General features: G+C 41.0%; 2 protein-coding genes across 2 annotated transcripts; both read right to left on the reverse strand.

Moving 5' to 3' along the window:
* Window positions 1-98: 98 nt before the first annotated feature.
* grwd1 (glutamate-rich WD repeat containing 1) lies at window positions 99-8,119 on the reverse strand. Its single transcript, XM_039806442.1, has 7 exons — window positions 7,850-8,119; window positions 7,475-7,592; window positions 4,184-4,346; window positions 3,867-4,077; window positions 2,653-2,798; window positions 1,248-1,439; window positions 99-770 (listed from the first exon to the last, which is right to left on the reverse strand). Exons 1-7 carry the CDS (start codon window positions 8,070-8,072, stop codon window positions 462-464), a joined length of 1,362 nt encoding a protein of 453 aa, XP_039662376.1. The 5' UTR covers window positions 8,073-8,119; the 3' UTR covers window positions 99-461.
* Window positions 8,120-10,410: 2,291 nt separating this feature from the next.
* Window positions 10,411-13,423, reverse strand: zgc:174888 (uncharacterized protein LOC558116 homolog). Its single transcript, XM_039804683.1, has 5 exons — window positions 12,870-13,423; window positions 12,417-12,523; window positions 11,885-11,956; window positions 11,433-11,579; window positions 10,411-11,169 (listed from the first exon to the last, which is right to left on the reverse strand). Exons 1-5 carry the CDS (start codon window positions 12,880-12,882, stop codon window positions 10,816-10,818), a joined length of 693 nt encoding a protein of 230 aa, XP_039660617.1. The 5' UTR covers window positions 12,883-13,423; the 3' UTR covers window positions 10,411-10,815.
* Window positions 13,424-13,952: the final 529 nt, after the last annotated feature.

The raw sequence follows: 13,952 nt of genomic DNA on the forward strand, positions 1-13,952 counted from the left end.
CTTGAAATTAAGTAGTTATTTGCTATGCTCCATTATAAATAAAATAAACAGTATACCAGTCTCTTTAAAACCATTAATTCAAGAAAACAGAACTTAAGAACAGTTTTAAACATTTTATTTTAAGCACGCAATAGGGAATGCTTAAAATAGTTTGCACATCTGTAAAACATACAGACAGTAAGTCCAATAGTAAAGATAGCACCATATGGTGCCTATGTTGGCCAATAAATGTCAAAAAGTAGAATTATTACCTACACAGCTGAGTTATGTACATTATTACAAGCTCCTTAATGATGAAACACTACAGTTTACTGCTTATTACACATTAAATGTGTACTAATCATGTAAATGCAAAAAACAGGTTTCTCTCACACACACACACACACACACACACACACACACACACACACACACTACACACTACACACTACACACACTACACACACTACACACACTACACACTACACAGATATTGTCCTGAACACGTTGAATCCTGACAGAGCCGTGGAGATCATCACACCAGGTATCTGTGGGTGCCAGTGGATCTCCTTGATCTCCGACTGACCCTGGTGCAGGAACAGTAGTTGAGGAGGTAAGTCCTTCACCCCCTCCACCCTGGCACCCACATCACACGACTCCACAGACAGATCCCACTGGCTGACGACGTCATCTGCTCCTGAGGCGGCGAACACACTCGAGTCCACCGGGCTCCACTCCACGGACGTGATTGGAGCGCTATGCTGCTTGAAGTTCGCCACAGGCTGCCCAGTCTGCTGGTACAATAAGAGGCTGTTCATTCTGTACAATATCAGGCTACAAAAGTATCAATCCTTACATAAAGACTGATTTATAAATCTGTGTATTTTCTGCTTTTTGCAGGAGTGTGTTTTAAAGGATTAAAAATAGATTCTCGTATTAGGAGGAAGGTTACTGCGGTTATGACAGTTATGTTATACTATTGTGTAACAGGTAAAAGATGGAAAATGTTATTAATTAGGTGGGGCCAAACTGTGAAGGTGATGGATTATCTGATGGTGTAATACTAGGAGCACTGTTTGCCTTGTAGCAATAATGATGGGTTACTTTGTTGTGATAACACTCACTGATCAAACAGGGAGATCTTCACTCCGAGTCAAGTCAAGTAATAACTCAACAGTACAACATTCAACTGAATGATCTGTTGAGTGGAATGATTACTAATAAAAGTTACTGATTTTACATAAACAAATTAAACTGTTGGGTTTTACCTTAAACTGTCGAAGGTCCCATACTTTCAGAAGCCCATCGTCCCCTCCTGACAGGATGAATGGTTCGCTCCTGTTCCAGCTGATGACATTGATGTCTGATGAGTGAGCTTCATTAGCTGAAAGCATTGAATTGGGTGGGGCACGCATATCCCAGATACGAATTGACTGATCCACCGAACAGGATGCAAAAACCTGTGGCAAACAAGACAGTTTAGTTAGTACAGATTCTGATAGATTTGAACCTTCAGATCAAATATATACACAAAACAAGACTTAATTGGTCTTCCCAACCCTTCCTAGAACTCTACTGTATTTACAAAAACATTTGTTCCGTTTTTAGTGTGTGCAGGTTGAGCTTTCCATGTTCATATTTTGTGCTTTGTGTTTTATGCTTATTGCAAAAGTTGCTACGTTGAGAAATTAAGAGTCAACACCAGTTAGGTTGCACAAGAGCCAGACAGTGAACACACATAGAAGCACAAAGGTAACCACCCATGTGAGGCTGTAGGATTCAAATCCACATACCACAAACTAGTTTGGGGAGTTGTTAAATTGCACACTTAAGTAGGTGTTTCTTAGTTACAACACTGTGATGGCGCATAGTTACAGTGTTAACAGGTGGTGTTTAAGTCAACATAGTTTAATTCATATCAATCGTTCATTTGCGTCACAATACCCTTGTCTTCCATCCACCTTTAAAGCACTGCTGAGCTGGTAAGCTCACTTTGACATTATTAATTCCTGTGGTAAAAAAATTCATCCTCTGCATTTGAATCCTAATAAATATTTGGGATCAGTGGGGCTACTCCAGCTCTGAGGTCAGCACTGTGGTCAGGAGGAAATGACGACACCTAATGTGTGTCAAATCCCAATATGATAGATAGATAGATAGATAGCACTTTATTGTCCGTATACACGGAAATTTGTCTTGCAATACAAGCTCCAACACTCAACACACAACAACCTAAAAACAAAAGCTATAAACATAGAGACATCAATACAACATAGATACTTAATTAATTAATATGAGGGGTGGGGGGCTGCCCTGCAAGAGTGGTCATAAATAACCATACATATATAGACAAGGTTAAAAGGGTGAGATTAAAAATAAAAAATTGGGGGGAGGAACTATCACTTCTTTGCTTTCCTGTGTTGATTCAACAGAGATATTGACAGAGGAACAAATGAGTGTTTATATTTGTTCTTTCTGCAGTCCAATATTCATGTCCAATACGTATTTTTGGTTTGGGAGGAAACCTACATAAGCAGACACTTGTGGAGATTGAACAGAGGACAATCTTGCAGTGAGCAGACGGTGCTTAACACTGAGCCACCGTGCCGCCGCTAAAGCACAATCTACGGTACCTCAGTCTGTCCTACCGTCATTATTTTCCTACAAACATACTGTAGCTTCAGTGGGCGACCACTGCAGATCCTCCACAGACTTGCTGTGGGAGCTGAAAGGTCGTTGGTCAATCTGCCATGAAGTCCCTCCCTCTCGTGGCTCCCACACATGGATGTTCTTTTTGCAGTCTCCACTGACAAGACGACCTGTTAATTAAGTACAAACGGAACACTTTTTTTATCTTTTGTTTGACAGATACATCTATGCTATTACACTTCACCTCATCCTATCAGATTTTTCACAGCTGTGTAAAATCTCTATCTACATATTTAGGAGGACACCTAATGAAGTTAAGGTTCAAACATTTGATTCCCTTCCTAGTAGGTCATGCCAGCTCTTTTTTCATTTTATTGTTCCGTCATAACACCTCGTACACTCCTGATGAGGGTTCCTCTCTTGAGCCCCACCCAATTTGATGCAATTTTATTCTTTGTTGTTGTGCACATTTTAGCCGCTATACCTACATACCTGTAACTACATCTGTATGCATAACGTATAGCACGCTATAACGTTTTGTTTTTCTTCTGCTAAGGAGGTTATGCTTTCTGTCTGGTTTATTTGTTTCATATTTAGCAGAATTCCCCAGGTTTCAATTTAATTTGGTAGAAGGTTGAGCCATGGGCCCAGTAAAGGAACTATGTTGTATCTGGATGAATCTGGATCCAAGTGTTTAAAAATGTCTGGACATCTAAAACTTGACATTTACAGTATACGCTCTTTTGCGGTAAAACAACAAACCTAGATGTTGTAAAAAAGGACAATTTGGTTGTTTCCGCCACTGAAAAGTTGCAGCTTGGGAATTTACACAGAAATCTATGATGTTGGAGTGACAGAGGGAGAGACAGTTAATAGTGTGAGAGATACAATTATTATTTACGTTGGGTACAAACTCTTCTCATGTTACTCACCCATTGATAACTACAATGTGCGATTTATTATTGTTGGATTTAATAACATGTCTTTTATTTATATGTAGTTTTAAAAAGGTAGCGAGCCATGGCAGATGCATTTCATTGCATTTGAATGTACAATTGTGCTTTTTAATGCATATGTCAAACTAAAACTTGAACGTTACAAAGTCGACTACGAGTATACAAAACATGGTGGTCACCCAAGGTTCATTTTAAAGTGTCAACAAGCTCAGAATGTATGCAAGTGGTTTGTTATTTTTTTTTTCATCTGTAAATTGCCTTGCAGGTAAGAGAGACACTTACCAGGTACTGTAGGTGACCAATCAACAGCAAAGCCTTCAGACATGTGTCCTGAGAAGCTGAAGAGAGGTGTGGCTTCCTTCTGCTGTTTGATGAAAGTTGCCATAGCAGCAGAACTGTGTACAGCTTCTAGCTGGGGTTGGAGGTCAAATATTTCTACCTGTCCCTTCTCTGACCAGACCGCAGCCAATGACTGCGCTCCACGTCGGGTCACCTGGAAATTTGGAAGCAAAAATCAGTAATTACCAACGTTAGACAAGTAAAGTTTCTGATACAGAAGGCTTCGTTCATTTCTGCCTAGAAAATGATACACAACATACCCTAACTCTGTTAATCCCTCCATAGTGAGGCATCATGGCCAGTTCCATCTGTGGCTTCTTATCTTCATCCTCCTCATCGTCATCACTTTCTTCATCGCTGCTTTCTTCCCCCTCTTTGTCTTTCGCCGTTCCATGAAGGTTATGCATGCGTATGACGAGAAGTCTGCCAGAAAGTAAAATGATGCACTTAAGAGGATGGAGATGACAAATTACCAGACAGTCTCATTACATTATTTCAGAGTATGCCGAAGACAGCAAACTACTTAAGAGATAAGTGCATCATCTCAGCCTGGGAAAACCCAGTTACAACTGAGAAGGGTCTGGTGTCAACCAGGCTAGTATCATCTGTATTAAAGTGTAAATTTTAATATAAATGAACATAATCTAAACAATTTTTAAAAATGTTTAACTGACCCTTTAAAAAGGAAAATTCCCACCTATTTCAACATTGTGTGAATAAATGTCAAAACAGAACTGAAACTGTGCAAAACAAAACAAGAACCCAACTGAACTATAAAAAAAAATGCCTTGGTGCATAATACCCCATTATAATAAAAAGGGATAGGTATAAGAGCGTGGATTGTATACTGTCATTTGTTAAATGTGTTGGATTTCCAGTTAATCTACTTTTAAAAAGGTCCCATTACATGGTGCTCTTTGGATGCTTTTATATAGGCCTTAGTGGTCCCCTAATACTGTATCTGAAGTCTCTTTCCCAAAAGAGGGGGGGCAAGGTGGAGGGTGGGGGGTGAGGCCTTGACCAACTGCCATGCTTCGCTTGTTTGCAAGCCATGATGTCTGGGGATCTCTCTCCCTTTCTCATGGGCGGGCCAAATGCTCTGGGTGGGCAAAGCAGAGAAAGGAGAGGTAACCTTGCCCCTTATGACAACATTAGGAGGAGTTTCCAGATCAGCCCATCTGAGCTGACTTTTTCTCAAAAGGCAGAGCAGGATACCCAGGGCTCGGTTTACACCTATCACCATTTCTAGCCACTTGGGGACCACAGGCAGGCTGGGGGAACGCATATTAATGTTAAAAAAAAACTTAATGAAGTCAGTTTTTCATGCCATGGGACCTTTAACAAAACAACAACTAAGAGTATCATTACAATAATATAGATTTCCAATTACAGTGTTCTTATACAAAAATGTGTTAGCAGTCTGTTTAACCCTGAGGAGTTAAACAACAATTTACAACCAAGTAAAGTAACAAAATAAAAGTATACTTAAACCAGAATTTTGAACTTAATAGTAATATATGGAAGTCCATCCATCTTCATCCGGGGTTGAGTCGCGGGGGCAGCAGCTCCAGCAGGGGAGCTCAAATTTCCCTTTCCCGAGCCACATTAACCAGCTCCGACTGGGGGATCCCGAGGCGTTCCCAGGCCAGGGTGGAGATATAATTCCCTCACCTAGTCCTGGGTCTTCCGAGGCCTCCTCCCAGCTCAACGTGGCTGGAACACCTCCCTAGGGAGGCGCCCAGGGGGCATCATTACCAGATGCCCGAACCACCTCAACTGGCTCCTTTTGATGCAAAGGAGCAGCGGCTCTACTCCAAGTTCCTCACGGATGACTGAGCTTCATCTCTAAGGGAGACACCAGCCACCCTCCTGAGGAAACCCTATTTTGGCCGCTTGTACCCTGGATCTCGTTCTTTCGGTCATGACCCAGCCTTCATGACCATATTCGTGAGGGTAGGAACGAAAACTGACCGGTAGTAGAACGGTGCGATAAAGTGAATGTAATACCACCACCGCTCTGACCAATCTCCTGCTCCATTGTCCCCTCACTTGCGAACAAGACCCCAAGGTATTTGAACTCCTTCACTTGGGGTAAGGACTCATTCCCTACATGGCCTCAAATTTAAAAAGGTGCTGATCCTCATTACAGCCGCTTTACACTTGGCTGCGAACTGATCCAGGGAGTGCTGAAGGTCACAGGCCGAGAATGCCATCAGGACCACATCATCTGAAAAGAGCAGCGATGAGATCCCCCAGCCCACCTAACTGCAACCCCTCCCCACCCCAACTACACCTCGATATCCTCTCCATAAATACTACAAACAGGATTGGTGACAAAGCACAGCCCTGGCGGAGGCCAACCCTCTCCTGAAACGAGTCTATATGAAGAATATATGGAAGTGCTTAAGAAAAAACAAATATGGACGCCTCATATCAGCCAAAGACCATTAGTGTATTAAAACGCAATGTCGGTTATATAGACAGTGCACGGTATTTTTATCCTCACATGGCCAACTTCATAGCCTTGATAATGTGAATGTGGTTATTTACATGGGCATTAATCTTATGTTTATATTCATTATATGCAACCCCACCTAGACTGATACCGCATCTACCGTTAACCTGTGTATATTTTAATGATTTACACTGTCAACCTTATTGTGGCATTGTTTATTTTTGGATTTGCAACTTATTGTTATCTTACCCTTTTTATATTTAAAAGGGTAAAGGTACTTTATTGTCACAAACATGTAGCAAAATTCATTCTCTGCATTTAACCCATCCCTCAAGGGAGCAGTGGGCAGCCAATCACAGCGCCTGGGGACCAACTCCAGATCTGAGCCAGTGCCTTGATCAAGGGCACTGACTGGAGAACCTAGTACATGTTTTTGATGGTGGGGGAAACCGGAGAACCTGGATGAAACCCACGCATTTGATGGATTCGAACCTAGAACCTTCTTGCTGTGAGGCCACAGTGCTAACCATTGGGCCACCATGCTGCACTCCATCCCTATTATCCACCTCATATTACATTATTATTCTTGGAGAGTTATCATGTCTTGGTCCTCACTACAGAAAGTATGGTCTTTTGAATGTCTAAAGACAATCAGTAATCTGATCTTTTTGGCACATTCACAAAGTTTCTTCCAAATATTATTTTGTGTTGATCAAAAAAAAAAAAAAAAAAGACATCCCATCTCTTGAGAAACAGTCGTTAACAATGTCAAATTATTTAAATGTATATGTTTATAAATTGTGTTAATTGAATAGTTTGTTTATTTTTATTTCGTTTTTTTCAATTTCTGTGCTATTTGTTTTACATTTGTTTTGTGTGTGTGTGCTGTTTTTTTTCTGATACCACAAACAATATTAAGTTAAGCTTCTTAATACTTCTTCCCTGTTACCAATATTGATAGCTTCTTCTTGGTGAAGCAACACTGTCATTATAATCTCAAAAGCCATTGGTGCTTTGATCTAAGTTCAATTAATTTCAGGTAATAACAGCAATAACCTGGAAACACACATAATGAAGTGTGTCCGGAGGTCTGTACCTGTTACTCAGAGCTGTGTCCGCCTGTGTGCCCGCACAGAGCAGCATGGAGAGAGGAAACTGCTCCCTGCTCTCTCCATCTCCATCTCTCAGGACGTCGAAGCTCAGACATGGAGCACCTGAACACAAACACCAATTAATACATGCGAAAGGCCCCACAACCTCTCCTACATAGGAGCAAGGCACTTATTTTTTAGATGTTTAGCCTTTATCTGTTGTTTTGCGTCTCTTTTTAGTCATTTTCAGTCCGTTTGTAGCGTGTCTCTCTGTAGTTGTTTCCGTCTTTCTGTAGTCTGTTTGTGTCTCTTTGTGGTCGTTTTAGGTTTCTAAATAGTCCTTTTTAGTCTCCTGGTTGCTAAATCTTGGTACAACTCGCCTGTTTGACACTCGTGGTACATGCGGTACGCGGACCGGTCCATCTCCAGCTCCTCTCCGGGCTGAAGCGGCTCTATCCCGGGCACGTACACTTTTTTCTCCCCTTGCCCGTCCGCTCCTTCCTCCGCCATATCTACTCCTTCATCATCATCGCTGCCGGCGTCTTCCATCTCCTCCATCTCGACTCCTTCCTCGGCAAACGTGTCTTCATCGGGCGCAGACATCTTGGCAGAGGCAGACTTTGCTTACTTCCGGTATGTTGAGAGGCCACGTGGTTTAAACACACCCTGCACTGTCACCCCTCCCCTGCTGCCTCCCTCCCCCCACCCGCTCTGTCTCGCTCTCTCTCTCGGTCTCTCTCTCTCCCTGATCTCTTTTCCCCCCCATTTACGGGAATTCAGCTGGCCTAGTTCGCTGTTGCCAGGAATTCAATCAGACTTGCAAATATTTGTCTCGGAAATTGTCCAAACTACGATGCTTAAAATGTTAATTCGGCCTGATATTGTAGGTGGAGGTTCAGAGTCGCCTTCCCCTCTCCCCGGGAAACTTTAAAAAAATCTGATGAATCATTCCACATTTTGCGGTCTGATTTGTTCTCTTCATACATCCATTGTAGGCTACTGACCCGGGACAGGATCTCCCACATGCTCTGTGTGAGTCAGGTTACTTATTTCAAGTAAATGCAACATATGCGCGACCTGCAGCTGCATAGGCTGGCACTGACACCTGGTTCAGTAGCCCCTGTATTAATGAAAGAAAACTATTAATTTGGCAACAGCCCAGATATGTAAAGCGTAAAACGTGGAAAAAAGATTCTTCTCAAGTAATAACAGGTAGCCTACTTGGAAACGTACAATGTGTCCACAGTCCAATTTAGATTTTTGTTTTTCTTCTTGCACTCTAACTCTTTGCAGTCTGCCCCTTCCAAATTCTGACATTTAATTCAGTGGGAAAATGGTCAACGAAAACTCGAGGTGCGAGCCAGAAGTCTGTTTCCACAGTGGCCAATAATGCTACATACCTCTGTATTTTAAATGATTATGAAACTACAAGGATCCTGTGACGACAATGGCGCACATTATTACATGCGTGGGTGTGTACAAGCAGGGGCATGTGCGAGCACCAAATGGTGGACTTTTTATTTCGCGTTGATAACTCTACAGAAGTCAGAACACCTCGAGTCCTGTTGGATCCAGAGCGCATTCCTCCCTCATCTGTAACTCGTCTCTCAGTTTTTATCAGTTACAAAATAGTTGTAAAGCATTTGCACACTGGGAATGACTTTTGAAAAGAGCCGGCAGTAGCCTAGTTGAGCTCACATGAATGTGGAGTCTTAACGCAACAATAACTGTCAGCAATAACTGTGTCATGTTGCTGGACTGCAAAATCATAAACAAAAGCTCATCTCTTTAAGCAGAATGGACAACAATATAAATATCTAGTGTTCTTACTGACAAACAGATATTTTACTTAAGCAAAAGTAGCAATACCACAATGCAAAAATACTGTTACAAGTAAAGTAATTCAAAATTATAATGAAGTAAAAGTAATATATAATGCAGAAAAATGCTATGTGATTGTTACTAACTATTATAATTCTGTTAGTATTGATGATGCATTAATGTGTCATCATTTTACTGTCCACATTTTACCAACCTAATAACTGTTGGGTAATTTCATTTATAACAATGAATCAAATCTGTAAAGTAACCATCAACTACAGCTGTCAGATAAATGTAGTGGGGTAAAAAGTAGAATTTTTTCCTCTGAAATTTAATGGAGAGGTATTAAGTAGCATAAAATGTAAAGTATGTACAAGTACCTCAAAACTGTACGGTATTTGATTAAAGGTCCCATGGCATGAAAATGTCACTTTATGATGATTTTTAACATAATATGCGTTCCCCCAGCCTGCCTATGGTCCCCCAGTGGCCAGAAATGGCGATAGGTGTAAACCGAGCCCTGGGTATCCTGCTCTGCCTTTGAGAAAATGAAAGCTCAGATGGGCCAATCTGGAATCTTCTCCTTATGAGGTCATAAGGAGCAAGGTTACCTCCCCTTTCTCTGCTTTGCCCTCCCAGAGAATTTGGCCCACCCATGAGAGAGAGACATCATGGCTTTCAAACAAGCAAAGTGGCAGTTGGTCAAGCCCCCCCCTCTCCTCCTCAATAGCTACAGACACAGAAATGGCACATACTAAGGAAAGCTTATTGTGGGACTGGCTCTAGTGGCTGAATTTAGGGAAAGAGACTTCAGATACAGTATTAGGGGAGCAGTAAGGCCTATATAAAAGCATCCAAAGAGCACCATGTCATGGGACCTTTAAATTTACCTAGTTACTTTCCAACTTTCCATCAATGATGACAAACAGCAAAGACCACAATAAATATAGCTTACTATTCTTGGGATATTATATCAAAAACTAACAATGTATATGTATATGTATATGTATATGTATGTATGTATGTATATATATATATATATATATATATATATATATATATATATATATACACACACACATGTCTTTAATTTACAAATATGTACAAAAGTAAACGCCCATTGACTGTAATATCTTACATTTACACAACATTCATTGTAAACAGTGATAAATTCCACATCAATAGACGATGGCTTATGTGCATTGGCTTGCTCAGCATTTATCTCTGGTTAGCATGAAGAGCATAGCTAGCTGGAGCTTGTGACTTACTTTAGAGATGATGGCTATACGTTTATATCTGTAATATCAGTTGTTACAGAGCACTGTTGCACAGAGAATTTAGCTATGTGAACTAACTTTGGACATTAGATGCAACCGGTGCATGTCACTTAATATAATACATATTAAAAAAGCTTGCTGCATTGAAACACAAAGACACAAATATAAGAAAACAAACATTCAGTGCCAGGAAATGTCTTGCATTTTGTGTGCATCATCATCAAAAGAAAAGAGATCCTTTTTAGTAACTAAGGCAACAACCACCAGTAGAGTCTGAATAGCAAGGGGCTCCAAACAGAAGCAGAATATGATAGTGATGGAGGAGCAGCATTGGACGAAGGCTGTGTAATGTCTATCATCTTGTTAGACTGTCCTTCCTCCTCACTGCTGATAGCTCGGGTGGTCAAGAGTCTGGCCCTCGATGGCCCATAGTCCTTCCTCTCAACAGAGGGGGGCAAAGTGGGCAGGGTGCAGGTTTCAATCGAAGGTAAGCACCCGACATCAAGCCATCGAGTGAAAAGTTCTGACGTTAGCTTGAGGAGTTCTTCAGGAGAGGAAGATAATGTGGAGAATTGGGTCAGGTCCGTCTCCTCCTGGAACCTCTGAGACGAGGAAACAGGGAACAGATGAAGATTTCCAACAGAAGGAGAAGAAAAAAAGAGAAGCTTTCAAAGGCACATTCACAGGATCTTTAGAAGCACAACTCTTCTTAATGTACTTTTACATAAATTCATGTTTGAAACAAAAATGTAAATATTTTGCACTAAGCAATCACATTTCAAATGACCAGTTATTTACCGGTATGTCCTTTTTGCATTCAAGTAATGTCTTTTTATGGTGAGATATATTTGAAAGGAAACCCTACCTCTGTATTTTTGTTCTTTTTTATAATTTTATCCAGTGTCTGCTTTAGATCGAGGATAAAGGAGTGATTTATGTGCTCATCCCAGAGGTTACCAAGAAGCACGTGCCAGGACTTCAGGAGCACTACTGCAGCAGGGAACACACAACACTGCAGGGAAAAGGTAGAGCAACACAACAACCCCAAAGTTAGGTTTAGTGTGCAAAACACGTAACAAATCACCGCAAGAACCACATCAATTGCTCAACTACAAGCGAGACCTGAGGCCACATTGTACGGCAGTCTTTTTTACAAGGCCTGTTATATAGTAGTAGCTGTAGCTTAGGTAAAAGCTAATAATTATCCTGTTAAAGAAACCAAAAAGATGTTGTGCAAACCTGAAAGACTGTAAAATGTACAACCCATTTATTGCATATCAAACCCCACTTCCTCTTTTTTTCTGATAAGCAACTCACCGGATCAGTGTCACAGAGCATGCTTTTTGTGTAGCGGTGCACTACATAGTAATCTTTAGGAAATACTGTCCGCTGGAAGGGAAAACAAAAACAAAGAAAAAGATGAGAATACACCCACAGATGATGAAATAAGTTAGCATTTATTAAATGGTTACTATACTGAAATATATCGACTGAGTTTGACAAGAATAGTGTATTCATGTAGAAAACAACATAACTAACCGCTGACGTGAAACTACACACTCGCTTTGTAGAGCTACACATGGCAGTCATAGACACTGTTTGTCTTCTGATAACTTTACAGCTCATCAGATAACAAGGCAGAGCTGAATATTCTCATTCATTCGAGTGAGATCTTCACCTTTGACCACCTCTTTAGACAAACTGAATTGACTGAAGTCAATACAAGTAATTGCAATTCTTTAAAATATAGTAAATGCATTTGGAAATGCAATTCCTAGAGAGAGGACACTTCAGAAAACACCAAAAGGATTACATAAAATAATAAACAAAGTCAATGTTTTTAACTTACAAATCCAGTCGGATTAGAGTCTATAGTCGTTTTAATGTTTTTCACACCTTCCAGGTCAAAGTCACATCCACCACATCGGACAGTCAAAAGTGATAGCAACAGCAAAACTGTTAAAAGCATGAGTAAGAAGAAGAAGAGAGACAAAACACATTCAGATAATTGCTGGAAACTTTCTGTGGTTTTGTAGCTTGTTCAAACAGCATACCTACTAAAACGCATTACATCATTTCCTGCCTCTATTAGCTATTTCTGCAGAAAACATGAAACATGGCCTGTTGTTACAACAGTTCTATGTAATTGAATTAAGACACTGGAAATGCTGTCGTAACAATACAAAGTGACAAAAATCAGTTCTTATTCACTCATTACTATATAACATAATAACCAGTTCCAAGTATTCCACTATTTCCTACAAAAAACAGCACTAACATGCAGTTAATGCTTGTTTCTCACCTGGCAGTGACATCCTTTTATCTTTCAAAGAATGGACACTTCTCCATTTCTCTTGTTGACAGCAATCACTCTGCAGACGGGTTTCTGTGTCAGTCTGTGAAAGGCAAAGTTTCCTCTTCTGTGGTTTCTTGAGGTCTTTGACACAGAGTACGTTGCTGTGTCTTCTTCTTCACCACCGTTTGATATTTAGTCTTCTTATTGACATCCCTTATACATTCCTTCCTTTTGAGTCCTTTTGGTACTTTCCAATAAATGCCTCATTTATCCTCTCACGCCATCCTGCTCTCTCACTTTGGATTTTCCCACTTAAGCCTGAATGGCTCTAGCCTTTTCCTATGAAAGCTTTTGTTTGTTCTTTTACTATATCTCTTTCCCTTTCTCCCTCTCACTACTGACCTAGAATCTTCCTCAACAGCCTAATTTGAACCACTCCCCTCGAAAATTGTTAATGGATAAAGCGGGAGAGACACTGGCCTCCTCTTCTCTCTCTCTCCCTCTGGCAACCCTGTGTATCCTCACTGCGCTCAAAGTGAAAGTGCTCTGCTGGATTGCTTGTCTGCTCCCTTTAAGTCTCGGCCCCTCCCACCACCACACGTTTTACCTCACTATTGACTGACCCGGCCCCCTCCCCCCTGCTCCCCACATTCCCTGACACCCACCCTCTTACCCCCAACCTCCCCCCTCCAAACCAGGCCCAAGGAGGCTTAGTCATGCAGTTGGAGCGTATGTTTTTCATTTGGACTCTCCCCCACACCTCTGTGCCTGTGGATCCCCTGGTTTTTATCTCTCCAGAGTCTGTGTGCAATATTATACTGTTTAATCATCTTTTTTTTTTTTTTTTTTTAAATACATCAAGAATCACATTCCCTGAAAAACAGGATTGCAACACCACATCGCAAGAACTTGCAAGTCATTCCATGTGTGACAGCTTTCTGTAGTCATTTCTGTCAAAATCGGTTATACAGAGGTGGCTGGTGTGATTGTGACATCTAATATTGGGCACAGCTGTCATCATCCTGTCTGTAAAGTCCCCTCAGGTTGTGTGAAGTGTTGTGTTATTTTGGTTTTCTGTTAGATGTCATG

Source organism: Perca fluviatilis, chromosome 7, assembly GCF_010015445.1.
Source record: "Perca fluviatilis chromosome 7, GENO_Pfluv_1.0, whole genome shotgun sequence".
NCBI classification, from domain to species: Eukaryota; Metazoa; Chordata; class Actinopteri; order Perciformes; family Percidae; genus Perca; species Perca fluviatilis.

Coding starts and splice junctions, on each gene's coding strand:
- zgc:174888 (XM_039804683.1), bottom strand. Junction 11,957..12,416: donor ACTCTAATCCGACTGGATTT/GTAAGTTAAAAA, acceptor TTTCCCTTCCAG/CGGACAGTATTTCCTAAAGA. Junction 11,580..11,884: donor TGCTCTGTGACACTGATCCG/GTGAGTTGCTTA, acceptor TTTTCCCTGCAG/TGTTGTGTGTTCCCTGCTGC.
- grwd1 (XM_039806442.1), bottom strand. CDS start 8,072: ATGTCTGCGCCCGATGAAGACACGTTTGCCGAGGAAGGAGTCGAGATG. Junction 4,347..7,474: donor GACACAGCTCTGAGTAACAG/GTACAGACCTCC, acceptor ACTTTCTGGCAG/ACTTCTCGTCATACGCATGC. Junction 2,799..3,866: donor TTGGTCACCTACAGTACCTG/GTAAGTGTCTCT, acceptor CTTAATTAACAG/GTCGTCTTGTCAGTGGAGAC.